The 24,434-nt window shown below is 34.5% G+C and overlaps 1 protein-coding gene across 1 annotated transcript in view; it reads right to left on the reverse strand.

Annotated features, from left to right (window-relative positions):
• Nucleotides 1–321: 321 nt before the first annotated feature.
• LOC114880310 (collagen alpha-2(IV) chain) overlaps nt 322–24,434 on the reverse strand; it is a 79,012-nt gene continuing 54,899 nt past the window's right edge. Inside the window, exons 3-27 of the mRNA XM_029196186.2 lie at nt 21,752–21,796; nt 20,540–20,761; nt 17,386–17,448; nt 14,565–14,804; nt 13,812–13,973; nt 13,199–13,325; nt 12,572–12,721; nt 12,301–12,477; nt 12,049–12,213; nt 6,537–6,883; nt 6,070–6,319; nt 5,757–5,950; nt 5,458–5,664; nt 5,277–5,382; nt 4,645–5,189; nt 4,333–4,531; nt 3,894–4,093; nt 3,461–3,560; nt 3,159–3,344; nt 2,702–2,994; nt 2,416–2,503; nt 2,156–2,326; nt 1,814–1,999; nt 1,307–1,599; nt 322–1,154 (exon numbers count right to left, since the gene is read on the reverse strand). Of these exons, the coding sequence (XP_029052019.1) occupies nt 678–1,154; nt 1,307–1,599; nt 1,814–1,999; nt 2,156–2,326; nt 2,416–2,503; nt 2,702–2,994; nt 3,159–3,344; nt 3,461–3,560; nt 3,894–4,093; nt 4,333–4,531; nt 4,645–5,189; nt 5,277–5,382; nt 5,458–5,664; nt 5,757–5,950; nt 6,070–6,319; nt 6,537–6,883; nt 12,049–12,213; nt 12,301–12,477; nt 12,572–12,721; nt 13,199–13,325; nt 13,812–13,973; nt 14,565–14,804; nt 17,386–17,448; nt 20,540–20,761; nt 21,752–21,796 (5,193 nt within the window). The 3' untranslated portion in view covers nt 322–677. The remainder of the gene's footprint in view (nt 1,155–1,306; nt 1,600–1,813; nt 2,000–2,155; nt 2,327–2,415; nt 2,504–2,701; nt 2,995–3,158; nt 3,345–3,460; nt 3,561–3,893; nt 4,094–4,332; nt 4,532–4,644; nt 5,190–5,276; nt 5,383–5,457; nt 5,665–5,756; nt 5,951–6,069; nt 6,320–6,536; nt 6,884–12,048; nt 12,214–12,300; nt 12,478–12,571; nt 12,722–13,198; nt 13,326–13,811; nt 13,974–14,564; nt 14,805–17,385; nt 17,449–20,539; nt 20,762–21,751; nt 21,797–24,434) is intronic.

Raw genomic sequence — 24,434 nt, forward strand, 5'->3', positions numbered from 1 at the left:
AAACTTAATTTTTACAAATCTTTTAATTTTACATCGATGCGCAATTTGCAAACCGTACTATCAGCGCCGCTTAACAGTGAATGCTAAAACTAATGAAGGTGAAAATATTCTATACATATATATATGTATGTATTTTTTCATTACATATGAAAATTATTCATTTTCTATTGTAATTAGAGATATTTTACAAAATATTTGATGAATATTTGATGATAACTTATTTATTCAATAATTTATTTCTTTCGTTAATAAGGAGAAAAAGGAATGATAAGCCGGTAACGTAACATATTTAAAATGGTGTAAAATGTCATATCCGATAGCTTCTACAAAAGACTTTTTATTTTATACTCAATGCAGATACATACATAAACAAGTTATTACAATAGCCATACATCATACATGTATTGTTAATTTAAATTCATCGTTACGACGGGGTTCGTCGGGCCCCGAAGCGGATGTCGATTGGCAGTTTCAACGGGACTTGCGTCCCCGGTGAATTTTTGGCATCAGCCACGAATAGGTGGCCACACGCTTATGGCGTTTATTATTCATCGTTCCTCTCGGCTACGCCACACAATGACGCGATAACTTAACTAACAGGTTCGAAAATCTTGTTATGTACACACACGGGTTCGCTCTGCTACCCTGCACGTCACTTCATGACACGTCGATGACTTTTAGGCAGCTTCCGGAACCTCCGTCGTTCGGTCCGGTCTACGGGACCGTCCTTTCTTTCGGTAATGGTACGGTATGCGTCTGTGCGGATTTCTTGTTCTTCCTGGAGAACCCTGCCTCGGGTATTGATAATCAGGATAGCGTGGTTGAGGTTGATACCGGATGTTGCCTAGTGGCTCCTTCTGTCCGTTCGACGTGAATGGTTTCAACTGACTACCGTCCTCGTTGACGCGACGACGAATACAGACTGCACAGCGACTGACTCGTGACGTATGGTCGTTCTTCAAGGTCTGTGGCAGAGGCTTACGGAACATTTCGTGGTCCTTGATGGTGGCCAGCCAGTAGGATGTGGCAGTGGAAAAGTAGTTGCAGGTGCCGAGACTTCGACACTCTATAAACGGTCTAGCACGGAATTCTTCGAGACATGATCCGGGGGAGATCAAGGATTGACCTCCACCACCTGCACCTGCGTCTCTGTGCTGTAAATTTTGTTGAATTTAGTCTCTCGAAGGTGATATTAAATTTTAACAAGAAAATCATAAATCATTTTCCATTATAAAAATTATGAATATCAAACGCCTTTCATCAAATAATAGAAGAAGATGTTTCTAATAATAATTTAGGAATTTACCATGAGGAAACTATATCCGATCCAGAGTTCATCCCAACCACCCGGGCACTGTGGTATCGACATGGTTTGACTGTGGACCGCGATTGCGCGAGTCGGTGCCTCGCAAACAGAACATCTGGAAATGTATCTGCCGATTTCCGGTGCCGGTATCGGCGTCATGGACATAGGCATAGGTTCAGTTGTACTTAACCAGTAACTGTAATCTTCACGATTCGCGTAATCGCATACGTTGTTGATGTTACAGAACATGAAAGGCATGGTGGAGAACTTCCTCACGCAACTTCCGGGCGCACCTTGAATGAAAACAGATCGTATATTCAAAATACATTTTATAGATTTTCAAAACTCTAATTTTTAAATTTCAAATTTTTAAGATCTAAAACAATTACTCTAATATAAAATATTTGTTTCTATTAGTCCGGTGATAGGCTAACAGAATAACAAATTAATTAAGAAATAACATTTCGAATTTTCTACTGTTTGAAATATTCGATTTTTTTTTCTTACCAAGATCTTGCGCGTATGGTTTTCCATTGCCCATTATGTGCAACAAAGAGAAACCATCCCATAATTTCACAGTGTTTGATGGACAGAGTGGTATCATTTCGGATTGCGAATGTCGAGCAAAATGGAAACCTCTGTTTCGTGGTCCTGGTGCTGGAGGTGCTGGAGCTCCTGGGATTCCAGGGTATCCTGAAAAATTACCATTTCAGTTTTGTGATATACCGGGTAATATAAATCAGGTGTGAATAATAGTATCTTCAAGAATTACTAATTTTTATAAGTGATTATTATTCACTTTTTTCTTTTTTCATATTGAAGTTATTTTTGTATTCATATTTTTCTTACCCGGGGGTCCTTGACGTCCAACGGCACCACGAGGACCAGAATAACCAGCAGGACCTTCTTTGCCCTCTGGTCCTGGAAGTCCTAATGCCCCAATCATTCCAGGTTCTCCTACTCTTCCAGGCAGTCCATCTAGGCCTGGTTCACCCATCATTCCTTGCAGCCCAGGGAAACCTATATTAACAGTCATTTAAACAATATTTTTAACTGTTATTAAACAAAATGATCTTTGAAAATATTTTACTGTTTATTATTGATAATACCTGGTAATCCTTCAGGTCCTGTGTCTCCAGGTAGTCCTTTCCTTGGGAAAGGTGAGAATGGATTGTTACCTCGATTTCCTTTTGGTCCCTATTAAGTAATTTTTATAAAGAATATAGTAGAAATTTACATATAGTAGTGAAGTATGTTTGATGTATTTACTCTGTGTCACATTATTCCTAATTCAATAATTTTTAGAAAAGGATTAATTCGAATAAGTTTAGGATCCTTAAAAATCGCATACGTTATCATCGAATAAAATGTACAATATTAATTGTAACAACTAACCTTTGGACCTGGAGAACCTATCATTCCAGATACACCAGGTTCGCCCTCATCCCCGCGTTCTCCTTTATGTCCAGGCAGTCCTGTAAATCCAGGAAGACCCGTGTCGCCTCTTTCTCCCTTTGATCCTATTCTACCATTGAATCCAGGCAGTCCCGGTTCACCCTGTTCTCCTTTAATAGAGATTCCAGGAAGTCCAGCTTCTCCTTGAGAACCCTTTGGTCCTGGTGGTCCAGGTGGACTTGGTAATCCTTGTAATCCTGGAGCCCCAGGGAAACCAGCGAATCCTTTTGGACCTAAATATCAATGTATATGAATTTTTTGTTAGAAATTTTGTTGAAACTATAGTATTGTTGATTAAGAAATAAAAATACAATATTATTGTTTTTATATATTAAAATATAACTAAAATATATATTATAGTAAAAACAAGAAATACTATTTGAAAGGAACTAGTAACCTTGATCTCCCAGAATTCCTTTGGGGCCACGAATGGTTAGACCAATCTCTCCACGAATTCCTTTAGGGCCATTGGGTCCATATTGTCCTGGAGCACCTTTTTGTCCTGGAATTCCAGGAGTACCCGGTATTCCATCCAATCCAGGTCGTCCAGCTTCTCCTCGTTCAGCAAAATCACCAGGTGCTCCTGAAAAAAATATGTTATATTGCGTAAAATAAAATATTTCCTTTATTATTGTTTTATTCAGCTGTTATTATTACTGGATTACAATAAATGCATTAGTGAGTTTAGATTATTTTTACCTGGAAAACCAGGAGGTCCTTGGTCACCAGGAAGTCCTGGGAATCCTGGCACACCTGGGAATCCATCTGGTCCATAAAATCCCTCATTACCTTTTTCACCCTGGAAGTATTTTACATCGTTATATTACAAAATTAAACTGATATAATTACTTACATTCTTATCATATTTGTAGTCGTAGTAAAAGAAGTCTTATACATATATGAGTGTTGGTGCTACAGATATTTTCAAATTAATCATGAAACTATTGAATGAAATTTTAAAGTTTGCACAAGTGGTATTGTATTCTGGATTTATAGTTTAAAATATGTATAATAAAATCATGATGATTTGAAGATAGTAAAATAATTCTCTTTAACGAACACTTGAAAAATTAAGATTTAGTGTTTCTTGGAGATCGTGATAAAATTAGCTGCTCAAATTTCATCAGTGTACCTTACGACCAGGTAATCCTATGTAGCCTTGATCACCCCGTTGTCCTTTTACTCCAGGTAGACCCTCGAGACCAGGATTTCCGAAATCACCTTTCTCTGCTTCAGCATATGATGGCAGACCATGATCACCTGTCTGTCCCTTTGGTCCTGGTGTACCCATCAAACCAGGTAATCCTCGAGGACCTTGATCTCCAGGCATTCCTGAATAAATTAATAAATTAATCTCATTAGTATTTCAATATTTTTATTATTACGAATATTAATTTTTGTAAAAAATGCAATAGATACTGATGAAAAATTAAACATTGTTTCATAAAATATTAACTGTCTATATGAAATGTTTAATATATATGAAAGATGTTTCGAATTGTAAATTGTATTCAAATAGATTTAATTATTGCGTCGCCAACATTAATTCCAAAAGCGTTTGCAAAGCTTACCTGGTAGACCCATTTGACCAGGATCACCGTCCAGTCCTCGTCTACCTTTAGGACCATTGAAACCAGGCGGACCCATTGGACCTCGTTCACCTTTTCCACCATACCTACCATGGATACCAGGGGTTCCTGCTCTTCCTTTGAATCCCCAGTCTCCTCTTGGTCCTTTCAAACCATCAGGACCCATATCACCACTTTCTCCCTACATAATAGTAAATAAGATTTGTTAAAAATAAAAATATTATCTCACAAGACTGTTAATGGTTTCACTATAATAGTGAAAGTGATTCAGCATTAATATAATTGAATACACACTTTTGGTCCAGGCATTCCATTGAATCCATCGTAACCAGGTTCACCTATCAATCCTGGTATGCCATCGAATCCATCAGTTGCCAGACCAGGTTCACCAGGTAGTCCAGGTCGTCCATCAACGCCAGGGAATCCAGGCGCACCGATTTTTCCCATGAAACCGGGTTCACCTCTATCACCTTGAGGTCCGCTGAACGAGTTTTCACCCGGAAGTCCGTCCAAACCATCTGGGCCAGCATCTCCGGAGACACCCTTAAAGCCAGGTGGTCCAAGACCGCCCGGAACACCTTGCACACCGATCTTTCCTTGTTCCCCTTTAAAGCCTGGTAGCCCCGCAACTCCGTCCAACCCGGGCCAACCCCGAGGACCAGGTTCACCGATTTCACCAACGTCACCCTCTTCGCCAGGAGGACCTGGCATACCAGGCGTTCCGTCTCTTCCCAAATAACCCATGGGACCAATGTCACCATCGTCACCCCGACGCCCTATGAATCCAACTTCACCTTTAAGACCCTTCATTCCATCAAATCCAGGTGGTCCATCGGGTCCTTGAAAAGAAATTGTTATTTTTTTTAAGACAATGCTTTTTCGACAAACTGCTTAATCAGAATGAAATTATTAGAAAGTAATCATACCTGAAATGCCGGCTTCTCCCATTCTTCCAGGCATTCCAGGTTGGCCAGCTAGTCCAGGGAAGCCTCGAGGTCCTTGCACACTATCACCTCGTTGACCTTTAGCACCCTATAGATTGATTTCATTCGTTGAATCTCTGCATTGATTTTTATTGTTCTTTAATATAAGTAAAAATTGCTTTACCTGTAGTCCTGGCTGACCTTCTAAGCCAGGGGCACCTTTACCACCTCTCACACCCTTCGGTCCGTCTATTCCAGATCTACCTTGGAAACCCTGTGGTCCAGGACTACCAATGTCTCCCTTTTCACCAGCCAAACCCATTAATCCGAAATTACCGTACGTTTGATTCGTACCCGGGTCACCGCGGTTACCCTTGTTGCCTATGCGACCCTAAAATAGCAGATAAAAAGTTAAATATATATTAATCAATGATACTAATCAATGGTTATTATTTTTGTGGTAATTATTGCTTGTATATTTACCGAAAAACCAACAGGTCCTTGTGGTCCCGGTGTACCCGATGGACCACGGAGACCTTGTTCTCCCGGCATTCCGGGGTATCCTTTCAAACCCATAGGACCTTGAGGTGATATACCAGGGGATCCTGGAATTCCAGATAATCCAGGAAATCCTTCGTCACCTGACCATCCTTGAGCTCCTTTAGCACCGTCCTCTCCTACAAGGAACAAATTCTGTATTGATCACTTTGATACTGCTTCGCCATTTTATTATAAAATTGTATTAAAACGAATTTATCTTCTAAATAAATAATTATTAATTTCTTTTATTTCTCACCTGGAGCCCCTCGTTCTCCTTTGTATCCCCTGTCTCCTTTCAGATCAATAGCGTATTGCGAGGATTGTCCACGTTCTCCTTTTGCACCTTTATCACCTTCTACACCTTTAAAACCAGGACTCCCTGAAAGGCCTGGTTCTCCACGCAACAATTCGATTGGTGTCAAAGCGTCGTCACCTTTCGGACCGGGAATACCATCTGAGCCTGGAAAACCATTACGCCCCGAAAATCCTGGAGGACCATGGTCACCCTAAAATAAAGGCCGGCCCCTTATTTTATAAATTTTCATGAATGGAAACGGTATGTTGTCTTAATGCTTCAGATTTTATTTTTCATATTTGTAAAAACATTATCTTATTATTTGTGAATGTGATTTAGACTTCCATTTTTTACATTATTTGGCGTTCATAATATTTCGACAGTAAAATGGTAAAATGTTAAAAAGAACTTTATTAAAATATTATTACCTTTTCTCCTTTGGGTCCTGGGGGTCCTGTGTCACCGCGAGAGCCAATTTCACCTCGTGGACCTCCAGGTCCTTCGATACCCGGCAATCCTTTTTCACCGATGTCACCAGGCTCTCCGATCAAGGCACGATCTGGTAGAATTACTCTTCCCCTCTCTCCTTTTGGTCCCTGAGGTCCAGCGATACCTGGTCTTCCGCTGTCGCCTTCTAATCCTCCTGGACCGGAAATACCCGGTTTGCCTTGAGTTCCTTTGAATCCACGGGGACCTGGCAATCCTGGAAATCCTGGTGTTCCAGGATACCCGTTCAGTCCTGCATCACCGCTTTCACCTTTTGGGCCAGGTAATCCTATTCAACAAATATTAATTATTGTATGATAATAATCTAGAAACTTCATGAATACATATAAGTGACAGAATAAGTGAACAATATGTTTAATTTTGTAGAAACAGGTAAGACACTAGTAAAAAAATACGAGCACAAGTGGCACAGCTTTTGCTCGAGGTTAATGCGAGGTTAATTAATGCGAGGGTAATTAATTATCTGATAAAGACTCAAAACATAGGGTTTGAACATTGTGATTGAAGAAGTGATATTATTAATGATTGCTGTAAGATTGTTAGAAAGTAGTTTATTCTAATGTAATATTTTACGTATTTTATTTAATGCATTTTTACTAGTATGTATATTAATGTATGACTCAAGTATATAAGATATAAGTCAATGTACAAAATGTTTATTATTTGTAACATTGTTCGTTCGAATAAATTGTTATTATGTATGTTAATTAGAACAAATTGCAAATAAACCATCTGCAAATATCAATAATAATTTTGCGATTAAGTTCAATAACATTCGCACGTAAGAAAACGACGATTTTTCCTGACCCCCTCCATTCCTCGCAAGAAGACTTTAAGGCAACATGGAGAACATTGTCATTGGTCATTGGTCTCGTGGATGTCGAAGCGATAAAACGTATCCATAGCGTCGTGTTAATGAAGATAAGCGAAACTTATCTATTATTCTTGTTTATTATCTATTCATTAATAATAATAAATTCATCTTGTAAACGAATTGTGAAAGGATAACTTAATTGATAATCATTGTTATATTGTATGTTTTGTATTCGATAATACTTTTGTATACCTAATATTGTAGCAGTAATTGTTTAATAGTAATTATGTCAACATTCTCCTTTTAATTTAATTGTTACAAGCGTGTAATTTTAATTTGTGTCAGATTGAATTTGAATGATTGAAATTTGCATATTTGAAGGGCGCGATGCGATGCGAACGACGCCATACGTAGAACGCCCTGACAGTTTATGCTGGTTATCTACGGAATTTTACTGGAAGTCGGTAACGTTTTGATTTATCAATAATGGGTAATGTTCATTATTATTTTATTATGGAAATATTGTTAATTATTGTAAGTATCATATTATTCACTTTGAGATGGAAAGAGAAAAGATTAAATGAAAATTTTGTTCATTTTTGTTGATATAAATATAAATATTTCTTTGTTGATTAATATAAATATTTCTTTGCTTAATAACTATTTCTTGTTGTTCGGGATTAAGCGCGCGTCAATTTAAATTAGGCAAAGTTATGCCAAACGCCGAAAGACCTTCGGCGTTGTCAGCGCGGTCACGATCATAAAAACCGCGATGCGGCGACGATCGGACTACTCGTTCGCCATTCACCAGCGCAAACAAAGTTATTATTACAAAGATTCAGAACACGCGACGAATTCGCTCACGGCGCTTCGACTGAAAGTACACGGTTTAAACGCAGTTGCCTTTACTAATTAAAGGCATCAAAAGTGTAAAGTGACTGAACACTCCTTTTTTGTTCATTAAAATTATATTACGTACATTAAAAGTGTCTATAAACGTTATTAAACTCCTTCCTTCCTTACTAAAATTACCGGTATTTTGCCCAGAGGAAAAAATTTATTCTCTGCGCGCAACACTTGTAAATAAAGAATTTCTTATTTTAGTTTGGATTTTTTAAAAATATTTCAAATAAATTAGAGTTTATGTTGCAATCTTTCTCTAGGATAATTTAATTATTTCATTGATTATATATTTGATCATATGAAATAATTTGGTTTTGTAATATCATTTCAACTACATTTTATACAATTTTCAGTATAAGTTTAAATTAACTTAATTAAATACGTAATTTAAATTTTATTTTATTTAAGCATGACTAATACGCCTTGATTTCTGAAGAGAATTTTGAAAAGTTATAAATCAGAATTGGTTTTCAATATGTTTAATACTCTTTAATACTCTTTAATATGTTTACAACTTTAACAATGAAAATCCTTTGCATTAATTAAATATCTATTATATTTATTGTATTTAAATTAACATTCATTGAAATGATTGTTCTCAATTATTCAAAATATTTCATTACCATATTACTATATAATATATCATGTATACGAATAATACTTAATTTTAAATAATAATCTTTATTGAAACTATTTCGTAGCATTCTGTTTTTGTTCCCAATGGATGCAGTATTTCCTTAATAAACACTCGACAATAAGAAAATCTCGAAATAAAAACATGTGTTTATATTTTTCAACGCTTGTCCCCCTCGTATGATTAATTAAATTTTTCTTCTAGAAAGTTTCGTGGCTGCGCGCAATGCGGTCTTTAGATTCAGTGTTTATGCGTACAATTGTTGTTTTGATTTTCAAGATAAAGTGGTCTTGAGAGTAGTGTTGCATTCCATTAATTAACGTGAAAACAGACTCACTTCTGCTACATATGTAAATATTATGAATTATTTCCAAATTGCACGTGGCTCTGCTTAACTTTTCTGACTGCAAACATAAAGCCAGCATTTGTTCGTCGACTAATTATTATTCACGGATTGTATTTACAGTTTATTTTTTATTTTTTCGACGATTCTCCACGAGGAAAGGGTGTGAGTATCTTATTATTTTATTTTAAATTAATCCCAAAATACAATAATTTCCAATTTTAATAAGTAACAATTCAAATTTTCTTAAATTGTCTAAAAATTCATCAATTGTAACTTTGCATACAGCTTTACTGGAATCGACGTTTAAAATTGTTGAAAAATAGTTAATAATGAAGAATGGATATAAAAATAATTCAAATATTTTCAATTTTTTCCCAGATTTTTGTCACAACCTTTTGAATTAGCTGAATCCTGCCTGATGACTTCGCTAATGACTTCCATGGAATTTTCTTTTGAGGTCATAGTCTCTTCCCAGACTTTAGTAGCAATGTGATCTCACTTAGGCCTCGTTCAGACTATGAAACTCTGATACCTCAATCAAACGTACGTAGCTTTTGGCGAGTATAGTGACTGCGGGTATACCTGTTATACTCGTGAGTAGTAACATTTTCATCTATGGCTTATTTCGCAGTTCAGGCTAGGTTCTCTTGCATTTCACGTTTATTATCTTCAAATTGATATTTAGGAAATATAGGAAGAAAATTTTCTTAAATGTTTCTACAAGGAACCTTTAATATTTTTAAGTAGACAGGGTATGTATGCGATTGCACATTACTATTAATTTCTCCATTAGGAATTTTGCAAATTCTCATAAAAGAACCTATTTCAAAGTAGTTAAAATGCTTTTATTTACTTCACATATATCGGAAAGATTTCTCAAAAATTCTTTTTTTGTTATTCGTATGCATAACAGTCAAAGGATTAGACGTTTTGCAAACTTGCATCAAAATGATCTTGAAAGAATAATTTTGAATGAAATTAGAAATTTGCACGAAAAGAGGGTAGATGGGGACGCAGTTAGGGCGGGTCTTCAGACACAGCAACCTCCTCCTGGGGGAACTCGGGCAATCGATATTATTTGATCTGTATAGTTATTAATTGCATCGTCGACAAGATACAGCAAATAGTACAAGCAAATTGGCTGTGTATATTCTTGTCGGTTGTGTGGTTGGCTTGTTAAAATCAAAAGAATATTTTAATTATACTCGTCTCGGAGAATAGTTTGAATTTATGTTTTACTAACACAACACATTGGTAAAGCTTTAAAAGATGGAAGAGATTTTAACAAACATGTGTGTAGTCATTTTCAAAATGACTATTTTCTTTTTAGTCATTTTCAAAATACGTTTGCAATTTTTTAATTTTACGTATGTAATTTTTATATTTGCCTGTTATTCTATATACATATATTGGTATAACTAAGGCTCATTTCCACAATTGGATTGACCTCTTCCCACAAATGAGATCCCTCACCACTAAAAGATTTTAAGATTCAAAAATTCCAGAATTTCAAAAGCTTCAAATACAAAAATTTCAAAATTTCAGATTTCCTACATTTCAGAATTCCAAAATTCAAAAATTCTGAGACTGTAAAATTCTAATCAAAATATCAACATTTCAGAATTTCCAAATTCCAGGATACCAACATTTTAGTATTTTTAAATTCCAATATCACAGAATTCAAAAATTTCAAATTCTAAAAATTTCTAAGGGGCTTGGCTCACCCCAGAAGAAAGTCCAAGTACGCCAATGTTTATTTATAACAGTTTTCGAATTTTTGGTTTAAAAAATATATTTTCTGTATTAATAGTTTGAATATTTTGGCGAGAATATTTCAAAAATATTAGCGACATACTGAGGTATAATTTTTAACAGAAATTATTCATGAAATTCAAATTTTGAAACAGTAATAAATTATTGCATTTGCAGTAGTTTATTTTTGTTCAATGAAACTGTACTGTGAAGCTGTTAACGTTATGATTATTATTACACAGGATATGGGATATAAATAATGGATTTTATACATTTCAGTATGTATGAATATCCACATATAACAATTTTACAAGGAGAGTTGATTTTTAAACGCAGTATTGTAAAACTGTACGATAAAATATTTTTATGATATTTCGTTGGTCCTTATAATACTTTATTTTAGAATTAAAGGGAATTAATGTTTTGAACGATGAATATTTTCAATTTAACGTAGAAAAATACCTGATGGGACTTAATGACAAAAGTAAATTATCAAACAAGATTAATGTTCGATAATGTTATAACTTCGTTGCAAATTGAGGATATGTACAGCAATAACTGATTTATTTAAGAACTACCATTATGTTATTAGTCACGCCAGTAAGCTGATATCGTCTCGACAGTAGTAGTTCAAGCGAAACAATTTAACAATATTAAGTTATAGATTTTGAAAGTAGGGTTCACAGAGTGTAAGTTTTAAATATTACATTTTTAGTATTGATAGATTTTAAATAATTGTGTCTCATTTAATTACTCAATTAAAATGTTCCTGATGATTTTTTGCCACGTTATTTATTTATATTTATAATGGAGGAATATTGATCTAAATTTTTAAATGCAAAATTTTACTTGAATAATATTTTCCCTTCCATGTTTAATTTTCTTGTAATTATAATAATTGATTTGCCAAAGATTTGACAATGCAAACTGAAAATTTTTTATCTATTTCAGCTACAATTTGAATAATTTATTGATAGAACTTACCTGGTGAACAAATGCCGCAATCGTCACCTCGGATACCTTTTGGGCCAAAGACACCAAATTCACCAGGCCTTCCATCGCGTCCAGAGATACCTGGTGTTCCTGGTAAACCACGCTCGCCTGGTGGACCACGAATTCTGATTCCTTTTCCGGGGAAACCTTTTGGACCTGATTAATCAAAACGTTAAATTGTTATTAAATCAACAGATTGCAACAAATGATTTAACTGAAATAATGATAGAATGTGATTGTTACCTTGTGGACCAGGATCACCACGATCTCCAAGTGATCCAGAAATTCCAGGATATCCAGGTTTACCGTCAATACCTGGCGGTCCAATGATCGTTATTCCAGGATATCCTTTTGGTCCAAAAGGTCCAGGTAAACCCGGTAAACCGTGAGGACCATGAGAACCCATTACTCCGGGAAGACCTAAGAAAGTTCAATACAACATTTTCTGAATCGATTCGACGAATTCTCGGTATTTCCGTTTAGTGAATTCTATGAGTTATTCAATAATGCATACCATCGTCTCCTGGCTCTCCTTTGACGGAAGATCCTTTTAATCCTGGCGAGCCGGGAGGACCTGAAGGTCCCGGGGGACCAGGTGGCCCGATGTAACCTACTTTTCCAGGTAAACCAGGCGTTCCTGGCTCTCCTGGTTTACCAGGTGGTCCTGAATAATACAAATAATGTTTGTTAAAATTTTATTTACATTCTGATATACATATTGGGAGAAGAAAAAATTATTGTATTCATTTTGAGGTTTATGTATAATACAAAGTCTTGAGTTTTAGAAAATTCTATTTTACAGAAATGAAGTTTCGGTTTTCGAGAAAGATATGATCTCAACAATATTTATGAATTCGTGAATTCTTGAACATTGATATTAATTGTTACAAGTATCTTTAATTTTGGAAAGCCTTTTTCTTTAGATTTCAAAAAAATATATAGTGTAAAATTTCCCTTTTTGATTTCTTTTTTATACAAGGTATAGAATTTTAGTATAATGTCTAAATTACATTATTAGTAATTTTTTTTCAAGAGGTTTGTTTAGTAGATTACAATTGAGAAACGTGCATACGAAGTATGGTTGATGAATATCCTAAAATGTTTCTCATTTTGTTTAGATGAATATTAATAAAACACGAACCTAAGTCCCCTTGAATTCCAATATTTCCTTGAATTATTTCGTCCAGTTCTGGTATATATTTTCCAGGCTCTCCAGCAGCTCCTTGTTTACCCGGTGGTCCAGGATTTCCTGGCTCTCCTGATTCACCCTAGATTTTCATAAAATATAATAAATAGACATTTTTTAAGCTTGTACTATGCAAAAGTTTCCAACATATTTAAGGCATTCTTATATATTAATATTTTTAATCAAAATATTTTGGTTACAGAAAAGCTGTGACATTGCAATAAAAGAAGTCTGCATACATTCGTCAATGAATTGTCGATTTCTTAATAATAATTATTATTGTTGAAAAGTCATTTGTAAAACTTAATTGTTCCTACGTTTTGCGAATATTTCAGCTCTTACTTTGTGCTGATTAAGCAAGAAAAATATTCAATGGTTTTAAAGTAAATTAAAAATATAATTATGACCATAGGTATGGTTTGTTATGTTCTACTTTATAATAACATAATAATAAAGTATAATACGTTACTGATAGAATACCCCATACTGCTAGAAACTTTTGTGTTTATAAAATAGTCGAGTAGTAATTTTGAATTTCTTAGAAAACGATGAAAACCATAATACTTACATCAGTTCCGTCGACTCCAGGATTACCAGCATAACCTGGAGCTCCTTTATCTCCTTTTTCTCCTGCGGGTCCTGGCGGACCCTCTACACCCTGTTTACCTCTCGGACCGTCGTCACCTTGTTCTCCTTTCATACCTTTGATGCCGGGAAAGCCTGGTCGACCCTGCGTGAAAATATCGCATAAACCATGAATACGATAATCCGTCGAGATTATCATTCAATTTTCAAGCTTCCGTATTTTTATGCTCGCTTTTGCTTCGCCGAAAGACTTCCTCTTTATATTTTAAATCATTTTAACGGTGTATTTTCATGACGTGAATTGGCATAGAAATTTTATCAATGAAAATTCATTGATCATTTTTGAATTAGGTTTTCAATATTCTAGCAATATAATTAATAAATAATTATTGCATTCATAGCTTATTAAATAAGAGTTTGATGGACACACATATCATGGAATTTTACATTTTTACAGTTTCGAATTCCTTTTTATTTTTAACAAAAGATTATTAATAGAATTATATTTTTTTGACAGATTTGATTTACAAACGCTGCAAAATGACTAATTTTTTAATTGTAAATAGTAAATAAAAGTAAAGTGAAGGATAATGGTGTAAAATGATAAATATCAGAGCCACACATTTGTGACACTAGATAAAGATTGAAAGACACAAAAAGCTCATTGTTTTACTTCTTTCTTCTTTTAAGGAGTTAGTTTGAATAGGTAGTTAGTAAATTTCGCGTTGATACTTACTAGAGGACCCTTAGCACCCATCTCTCCCTTTCGGCCACGATCTCCGTAATCTCCTCGCATCCCTTTGTTACCCCTTACACCTTTCACCGGTGTGGATTTCGTCGTTTTCCTGAATTTACCGTCGCTCGATGGCCCAGCTTCTCCCCTGTCACCTTGTTCACCTGATTGACCTTTCACACCGAACACTGTTTCACCGGATTCACCTTGCATGCCTGGTAATCCGGGGGCACCAGTATAACCCTACAAAATCATCACTTTTTATTAATTTGTTCGTTGTAGAATGTTAATTATTTCCCTATTTACTTGTTATTCTTATTCATATCTGTTTAGTGTTTTCACAGTTCTATGGACATAACTGAATATGTACTATAACTATATTTTTTAAATTACAATTTTCAATGTTTGCATTATTTAATACAAATTGCTGTTGTACAAATGTATCTCTTTTCGTTCCGATATTTCATAAAAATTGTTCATTATCGAGATTAAGTTTTTTATAGATCATTTATCGATCAACAAAAACTACATATTTCACTAAATAAACATTTTAAATGGTCAGTCTTTCTGTTAATACGTTAAATTACTTAAATATGTCGTTGAATATTCTTTACTAAGGTAAAATATTTATTTTAACAATCTGAATTTTGGTTATACCATATAAACAGTTTCAAGCATCGTCTGCTAAGCATTTTGAAATAAAATTGAATACGACGGTCTAACGTCCAAGATACAGTATCTTACGCGACGAAGGATGAAAATTCTATCCAATTTCTCATCTTTTATAGGATGAAGTAAAAGGGATACACGTGTACCGGCGGATTTTCAAACGGACCAAAGTAACGAACAGAGATCTCGAGTTTCTCTTGGAGGCTTCCGATCGCTCGCGGTGAAATCTTCTCCCAAGAGAAGACGACAGCTTGTGCTATCAGTGACTGTCGTGTCAGCAGATAGTAGCTCTAAGATCGCGACGCTTCAGATTTCAGCAGATCCTGGTTCGTTTCGTATTTAAAGATTAACACGTGGCACCTTTGCTCCATTTGATCGTCCAGTCTCATCCGGTTCTTTTGCTTTCCACTTTTTTTTCTCACAATCAGACGTTCTTGAATTCTTTTGTAATATTTCTCTTTTTATAGAAAATATTTTCTACTTGATCCATCCTTTAAGATTTAAAGATATCTATGAATAATTAATTTTTAAATTTAAACTTTCAATTTGCTATGTTATATTGTCAGTATAATATCAGGTGTACAAATTTTAATCCTCGGATAGTGGACGTTGGAGAGAGCCACAATTTTAACATTAGAACTACCAAACCAATCAAAATGACTGGTTACAAGTTTTTTATTTTAAATTGTAAATTTTACTGAGCTATTTTTGTTTAAATGTATATCTTGACTATTGTCGAGATAAAGAATGGATGCACATATCAAATTATGTTTCGTCCTTTACCTATTTAATTTTCTACATTATTTTAAACTTAAAAATAAGCGTGCATTAAACGTCGATAGTTCTAGTGTTAATTTAACTTTGTATTTCGTATTATTTCCATTTTTTAAATTTTACATTGTTTCTTTAAAAATTGTTCTTTCATTCTATGAAACATTTTGGTCAAAAAATTATATATTTAACTTTGGGTTTTAACTTTAAGTTTGGGTCACTATTGGCCCAGGCTTCGCTGTTCAAGTATTAATTCTGTCTTTTTTTTTGTAATTGTGGATTTATTTTAAAAATATCATGGTAGCTGCAATTATTAAAGTAATTTTTATTATTACCATATTCCCACGCCACTTTTCAAATACCCAGAAGCGCGGGAAAATATTCAAATTTAAAATGGTAATTAAGAAAGCGCCATAGTCAAAGCACCAAATTAATTTGTACACCTGATAGTAATCATATTCAGTTTTTAATTCTTTTTTCCTTTGTAAATTGATTGATTCATTGTTTGTTCTAACGAAGGACCAGTTGTTTTACATTAAAAATATTGATGAAAAGTGTATGTAGTCATTTTTATCAAACTTTAAGCTTTAAATTAATATTATCAAAATTAATATTTTACGTCAGGAAATCGTGTTAATCGTTTTATATCACAAAATTGGTTATTTGATATTGAATAATTAACCTAACCTAATAAACCTAACCTAACCTTTAATCCTTTACGTATGAATAAAAAAATACTTATCACGATATAAATATCAAAATAAGAAGAAGATGGTCAAATATAAAGGTACCGGAAATAAAGTTATACGCGGTATCAAAAATGAACACGTTATCGGCCAAAGAGCCAGGATCTACAGTGTTCCATCAGCAATCTATTTTGTGAAGTGCTGTTCGCCGCTCGGAGCCGATTTTTATCTCAGCGAAAAAAGGCGAGGAGGCGAGGAATGGACAAAAGATGGTTACATGATCGTTTCGCGGCAATTTTTACGAAGACCGTGTAAGGGGATTCCACCACGAGCAGCTTATCGCGCGATATCGCGACCCGTGCATTCTTTTAAATTCTTCTGAACCTCTTCTGGTTCGCAGTCTTTCCGGCGTGTCCGTTAAATATTGCCGAGGAACACTTAGCCAACCAGACGATATTTCATGCGAGCAGGTGGCGTCTTGCAAAAAGGAACGAGACACGCTTAACCACCACCGGGCCCTTCTTTCTCTCTCTTTCTTTATCTCGTCCCTTTCTTCTCTGACTCGCCGCGTACCTTGGCGAACGAATGGCACGACCTAAACGCTCGTAAGAGGTTCACGAACCCTTCCGGTTGGCCCGATCGCTCGTTACGGTACCTGAAGCGAGATACCAACCAATGAATCGTGATCCTTTACTCACCATGTCGCCGGTTTCTCCTGGATAACCAATTTCACCGGGAATCCCGTATGGTCCTGGGTAACCCTAAACAGAAATTTCACTATTTAACACGGCTGTGGTGGAAGCATAGTTTCAGAATAACTGAGATATTGTTGGTATTCTTCTGTGGACTTCTTCCTGTGAAAGCAAAAGTTACTTTTATAAGGGGTTAGACCACTCTAGAATTTTGTGAAATTGACATTTTTTTTTTTCTTAAAAGGTGCCTTAATGTCTTAAAAATGATATGGCAAAGGAATATGGGTGGGAAAAATCTCTAAGTACTCGAATTTCGAATTCTGGCGTAGCCCCATTTTTCTCGAAACTGCATTTTTCAAACTGGCCGAACACAAATCAAACAGATCATCACGAATCGATTTGAAAATTTAACATATATTCAAAACTAAATTTTCTACCGAACTACGTAGGATTTTTTCATTATATTGCATAGTTCTTTTGTTATAAATAATTTTCTGGCGATTTTTTCTTGAAATTTTACATTTTCTCTTAAAACATACGCCATTTTTGCAAAAATCAATATATCAAAAAAATCCTACGTAGTTCGGTAGCTGTTCTCATATATAATCGAAAATATTTTGGTTTTTTATCCTAAGTTAAAAACTGCAGGATCTGTTTAGCCCTACAAAAAAAGGCGTCATCGAAGAAATGCTAGAGAGCCCATATTTTGACTTGAATCACTATACAAAAATTAATTTTTAAAGTTTATTAGTTGTAAAATAAAGGCATGCTTACAGAATTTGGATTTATTTCATCATTTAAAAAAAAAAATTCCCAAAATATGCCTATTTTTGCTTGCTCTAGAGTGGCCTAACCCCTTAATGGGCAATTATTTGAATTTGTGCATAGATGGAATAAAATTGAAAAGTATTGATTTTATTGATTACCACGAGGGAAATTTTATGAACCATCATGACTTAGATTTAATGAAGAATTTTAGTCTGTAATTCAAAGTGTTCGGGTTTTAAGGTTTTGGACGTCGTCCAAGTCCCAATCTCATTGTCAGTGGAAATATTACTGATTTATTTCAAGATTTTTTAGTATTATTACGAATACCGTGAAACAGTGTAAATAATAAAAACGAGCGAGCGTCTCATGTATATTGTCAAAGTTCCTTTAGACTAACAATATAAACGTTTCATAGGATTAGAATAATCTATACCAGCATGTATTTTCGTGGAAGGTTTCAATTTGTCATTCAAACCTTTTAATAATTTGATTAATAAATCTTAATTAAAAAGGAAATCAATTTTTTGCTATAATAAATGTTGTCAAACCCGAAGACTAAAAGATTTCAGATTTTAATTCAAAATTCTTTAAAAATGATTGCACTGAAATGATTGCAAAAATGATTGCAATGTTAGTGAAGAATCCTAAAGTTTTTTTTGCAATTATGAGGTATGTTTAATATTCCATTTAACTCTTTGAGACCTCCTGGTGCATATGTGTACCAGTACTTATATTTTAAAGACTGACACTTTTTATATCAATTATAAAACAGTTTCAATATGAACCACGTTATCTTTGAAATTATTCTGTCAGAAAGGACCGTTGATTCATTTGCATACAATATCTTAAGACTAATGGTACAAATATGTACCGTAATCCTTTTTTTGAGCAATCTAAACAGACTTTCGATTATACTTATAATGATTTCGAAAATTTATAAATAACACGAGTGCTGAAAATTCGTTACCAAAAGATTAATAGATATAAAACAAAGAAATTTTCTTTGATGTTATTAAATAATTAAACATATTTTTTTGAAATATCTCTACACTACTTTTTCGCAACTATTTATTATACAATAATAAAATAGGTATTAAAACGTTCTAAGATAATCAATCACGAATATGAAATCTAACGATAGATTCGATTCTTTAGTTTAAACTCTTCAACCAGATTCATTTTCTCAGTATTCGATAATTGATCTCATTACATTTGAAGCACCTTTTTGAATCTTCAGTTACGGGGAATATTCTAAAGCATCAGGTTAATGAACGCGAACATCAATTGCAACAAACGATCTCAATATCCGATTGAAACTTTTCGGAAAGTAAATGCTGTCGACATTATCCAAGCGAAGGAAGAAATTTCTGCAGCATCTCGACGAGTTTCCTCGGATTCTCGTCACGTTCCTAAAGTACTACCACCGACGAACTTGCAGTTCTATAACCTTCTGTCCAACTATTTCCTCTAGTCCGTCTTCGAGTTACGCCCTGAGAACAGTTACATTTTAGTCGACAGGATTTATCCACGAAGGGAAATCCTTCAACGAAGAAACAACAATTTTCTCTACCCGTCCCATGTAACTTTACACCCAACGTGAATTGCGTTTTCTGGGAAACAAACTAACTGAATGCATTTAAATTCCAACGATCGAACCATGTTGATAGGATTCAACCTAATCACGAGGACAGATTTGCACGTGCCTTGAATTCACTGGGACAATGGTAAAGTTCATTATTAAGTTTGCATCCTACTGGACAATATTATTCAAGTTGCTTCAACAAATTCTTGGTATCACTGAACGGTTTTTGTATTCAGTACAGGGAAATATGGTCAAGCTCATGATTCTTTCAGAACTGAAAATGTCAATAGAAAATAGGTTTCGTTCTACTTTTGTAGTAAAATCATTATAACCTTTTTTATAACTTATTCATTGTAGATTTAATAAGCAAATATATGTTTATCATTCTTCAAAATTTAATATAATTGAAGATACGAGTGAATAAACGTGTAATGATATTTTTACAAAAACAAATTTTTTTTGTAATAATGTCTTCAATTATTTGTTAAAATTGTACTTTCAGAGGCACAACGAGTCGTTATTTTTATAATGCACAAGAAGGACATTCCTTTTCGATTTAAGATATTATTTAAAAATCGTGTGAGCGTAGATTTTTTATATTTAAAATTGTATTTGTTGAAAGAACCATTTTAACCATTTTTGATCATCCGTCTTTCAAATGGAATAAAGATAGAAAGAAAAAAATTCTCTGCAATATCTTAATGGCCAATATCACAGTTCAGTGATATAAGAATGAATGTCTGACATTTGGAGAGAACCCTCGTTAGTTACCTGATTGAAAAACGTTAAATTACCGATTAAGTTCGTTACCTCTGGTCCATCAACACCTGGATTTCCACGAATACCCTTCACGCCCACGGAGTTGATACCACCATCACCTGGTTCACCAGTGGGTCCATAATCTCCCATTGGCCCTGGTGGGCCACGTTCACCATGGATACCGGGCATTCCTGGTGAACCGGCACGTCCATCGGTCCCGTTGCATCCGTCCAGACCGTCTGGTCCCATTACACCGGCTAGGCCAGTGTTACCCTGTGGCCAAGAATTTTATTATTTCACGTTTCTTTGACACGTCCTTTTTTGATTTTATTTGCAGGGCCTCGATACGAAGGAACAGGTCCTCGCCGATGAAGGATCACCTCGTTTCTCTGAGATCTTTTCAGGGCATACACTAATCAATATGATGAATTGATTTTTTCCAAAATATTTATCGAGTTACTTTGGTTATTCCTTATTTTATGTGGAGTTAATTGTAATTTTTGTGAATTATTAAGTCTTAATTAGAAATTACGAGTAGGACTTAGGATTTTATAATTTGCACTTTGAAATGTTACGTGGGTAGAAGAAAATGATTAACAAGTACTGTAATAAAATATTTAAAACGAAAATGTTATTTATAAGGACGCGTTCTATTTAAATTTTTGAAGAATTATTTATTGAACGATTTTTGCGAATATGAAATATTTCATGTATTACTTTATTATTCTATTATTTAAAAGTATGTAGAAAACGGATTAACGTTTAAACAACTTAAACCCATCGCTACTTGTCATAAAGTACACTTGACCTATTTGCGAAGACGACTTTAGTCGACAACAACGGAATTGTAGAGTAAAAAAGGTACTCGCTTTTATTTCTGTTTCTCTGGAAGACTAATACTTCTAAAATATACATTGTTTCTGCTTCGTTTAAAATAAAATTAGGGAAACCATTCTAGAGATGAAGAAGGATGTTGTACAATATTTTATAAGAAATTAGAAAAAGTCTGCTACAATAAAATTTTCTATGCAATTATAGTTATTTCCTTTGAGAAACTTTTGTGTTTCTAAAATTATGTTCAAACAAAATTTGTAGAACGAAATTCACAAAAAATTTTCTCAAATTAGTCGGAGTATTTAGATTCATAGTTTGTAGAATTTAAAATGACTTTAGACTTGAAAATTCGAAGAGTCAGGAAAGCCTTGAATGTAAAAATTGAAACTCAAGGAACGAACTTTTAATGGAATGGAGATCTGTACGAACCGACAGTCCTGGAGATCCAGGAAAACCTTGGATTCCTTGGTCACCCTGAAAAAGAAACAGTGATTAGGTGAGTAGTTGTTTGCGATCATAATTTGTACCTGTTTAAGTTAGAAAATTTATATAAGAGACATCAGTATAAAACAGTATAAGTGTATTGACCTTGAATATTTCAAGTATTAAAATTTTAGAAATAAAATCACTTAATTATGTTTTAAAGCATTCGAATGTCTACTAAATAAAAAGTTTTTAATTTAAAAAATTAAACTGAAAATTGTAATACTAAAAGGAAATTTCTCAAACAATGAAAATTGCTTGTCATTTTACATAATTCGTTATGAAAAAGACGTAATATTTTAATAAAATTCCTATGAGTACTAAAATATTCTTATCAATCTGAACAATCATCAACCGCATATGTACATCCTCCTTTAATAATTCCAACAATGTGTTCATCAGTTGCATTATCTCGGTTAATTCCTTTATAAAAATAAGTTTCCTGATGACATGATCAACGCCTACCGCGTTTATTTAAATAACATTCATCGCAATTGCGAGAAAAGATTGCATCGCACCCTTGATTCAATGGAAGGTCATCTAATCGACGTTGCAACAGTAAGCAGCATTCAAACATTTCCTGATTCCAAGGAGTTTGTAAAAAGTGTATATAAGATAAACTGCTTTGTTAGCGATTGTCAATTGTACTTCATTATCGCATAGATAATTGTTGCCTATGTTACTTTACATGCGACTCTAAAATCTAAAATAATAATAATACGAGTAGCCAACCTCTGCAAATTAGCAACATAAGCGATATGAAATGTGCAATTTGTAGTCAGATGGCCGAATTTGTAGTCCATTCGGACGACGAATGAATTTAGAGCGGATGGGAAGCGTATTATGAAACATTCTAGCGGATTGAATGGTTGATAGTTAAGTGGACACTGAGCGGACAAAGATCGGTCTGTAGAATGGACCGGAAGCGATAAACCAGTGGTTAAGAAGCGGATTGTAAACATTTTCGTTGATATTTCGTATAAGAAATAGTATGCCAAGATCTATTATTTGTTTGCCTCACCCCCTTTTTATAGGTCCATATGATTTTTTCCAAGCATTTAACAAAATAATCATATATTTCTAAATATTTGCATGTATACGTGTATTACTTACTATGAAAATTCTTTAACAATCTGTCTTCTCATTGTCAGACCAAAAGTAAAGCAGCAAGAAAAAAGTGATCGTCCATAGCAATTAGGATAATTACGAAGAAAAAGATAAAAATTTATTAGCATTAAAGTAAAAAATGATAAATTGGGTGTGCTTATAGCAACTGTCGAGGGGTGCAGATTTACCTGCTAAACATACATATACCCTTATTTTATTTTCTGCGTTGATTTAATTTGCTGTATATTTCTTCTTAGCTTATTAAATAAACTCATTAGGAGGACGAATGTGTTGATTTTATTACTCCCGTGTGCATCCTTTACATTCCCGATTCCTTTACATCTCTGCACCCCTTATAAATCTGTATTATTTACATCCCAGCATTCCTTACATCACTGCATCCTTTATATCACTGTTTTCTTTATATCCTTGCATCCTTTACATCTCTGTATGCCTAATATCCCTCTATCCTTTACACCTTTCTATCCCGTACACCCTTACATCTCCCCATCCCTTAAATGTCTGTTCCTCTTATCACCCTGCTTCACTTGTAGCCATGCATCCCACAAATCATCCTTGAAATCACGCTTTCGGCGTTCGTGACAGCGACCTCTGGCGGTAAAACGCAGAACTAAAGTACGAATAAATTTATCGCCCTCTGGTGGACAAAATTTGACCTGAATTTCCCTTTAAAGCAAAGGGAAGCCTTGGCCCATAAAGGGTAGGAATAGGATAAACAATAACTGGGAAGGGTGATCCCCGCGAGGCCCATAAAGAGAAATAAAATAATAAATAATTAGGAGACGTGGATTTGTCCTATAAAGGAGAATAAAATAATTAATAACTGAAAGGGGTGGCCTTGGCCTATAAAGAGGGATAAAATTATACAAATAACTGAAAAAAGTGAAATAAAAGGGCTCCTCAGCCGTGGCCCAGAAGAGGAATACAATCATAAATGTTATTCCCCTTCGATGAGCTTATTTAATAAGCAAAGAAAATAAATAAAGTAAATTAAATAAACTCCGGAAAGAAATTAGAGGACACATTACATTACATTACATTACAAATAGACTTTACTTGGGCATAGCCCAAGATGTCGTTCAATAAGGGGGGATCCCCCCCCCCCTATATTGTCCGAAATTAGAGGACGATTATTATACTGGTTGTGCCCTCTTCATACGGACCTGATATTATCCTGAGGTGTTAGGGACCCCGAAGTACTGGTGACACTCTTTGCATACCTTCATTATATCAGGGATCTCTAAGCTAAAATGTGCGACCTTTAGACTTTCTATAGAAAAATTGAAACCTCTGTAACTTTTGACTCCGACCACTTATTTGACCCACAAACGCAACGGTTCTGAGCTAGTCTCAGCGAGACCTTTCTAACGACGCATAGTGGGACAAAACGGCTTTCGGCGATCAAAAATCTGTAACTTCGGTTCTATTGGAAATATTTTAATGAAATTTTGGGAAGTTCTTGCCTACATTATGGTACTTAAGTTGTACCAATATAAATTAT

Source organism: Osmia bicornis, chromosome 2 (genome assembly GCF_907164935.1).
Source record: "Osmia bicornis bicornis chromosome 2, iOsmBic2.1, whole genome shotgun sequence".
Taxonomy (NCBI): Eukaryota; Metazoa; Arthropoda; class Insecta; order Hymenoptera; family Megachilidae; genus Osmia; species Osmia bicornis.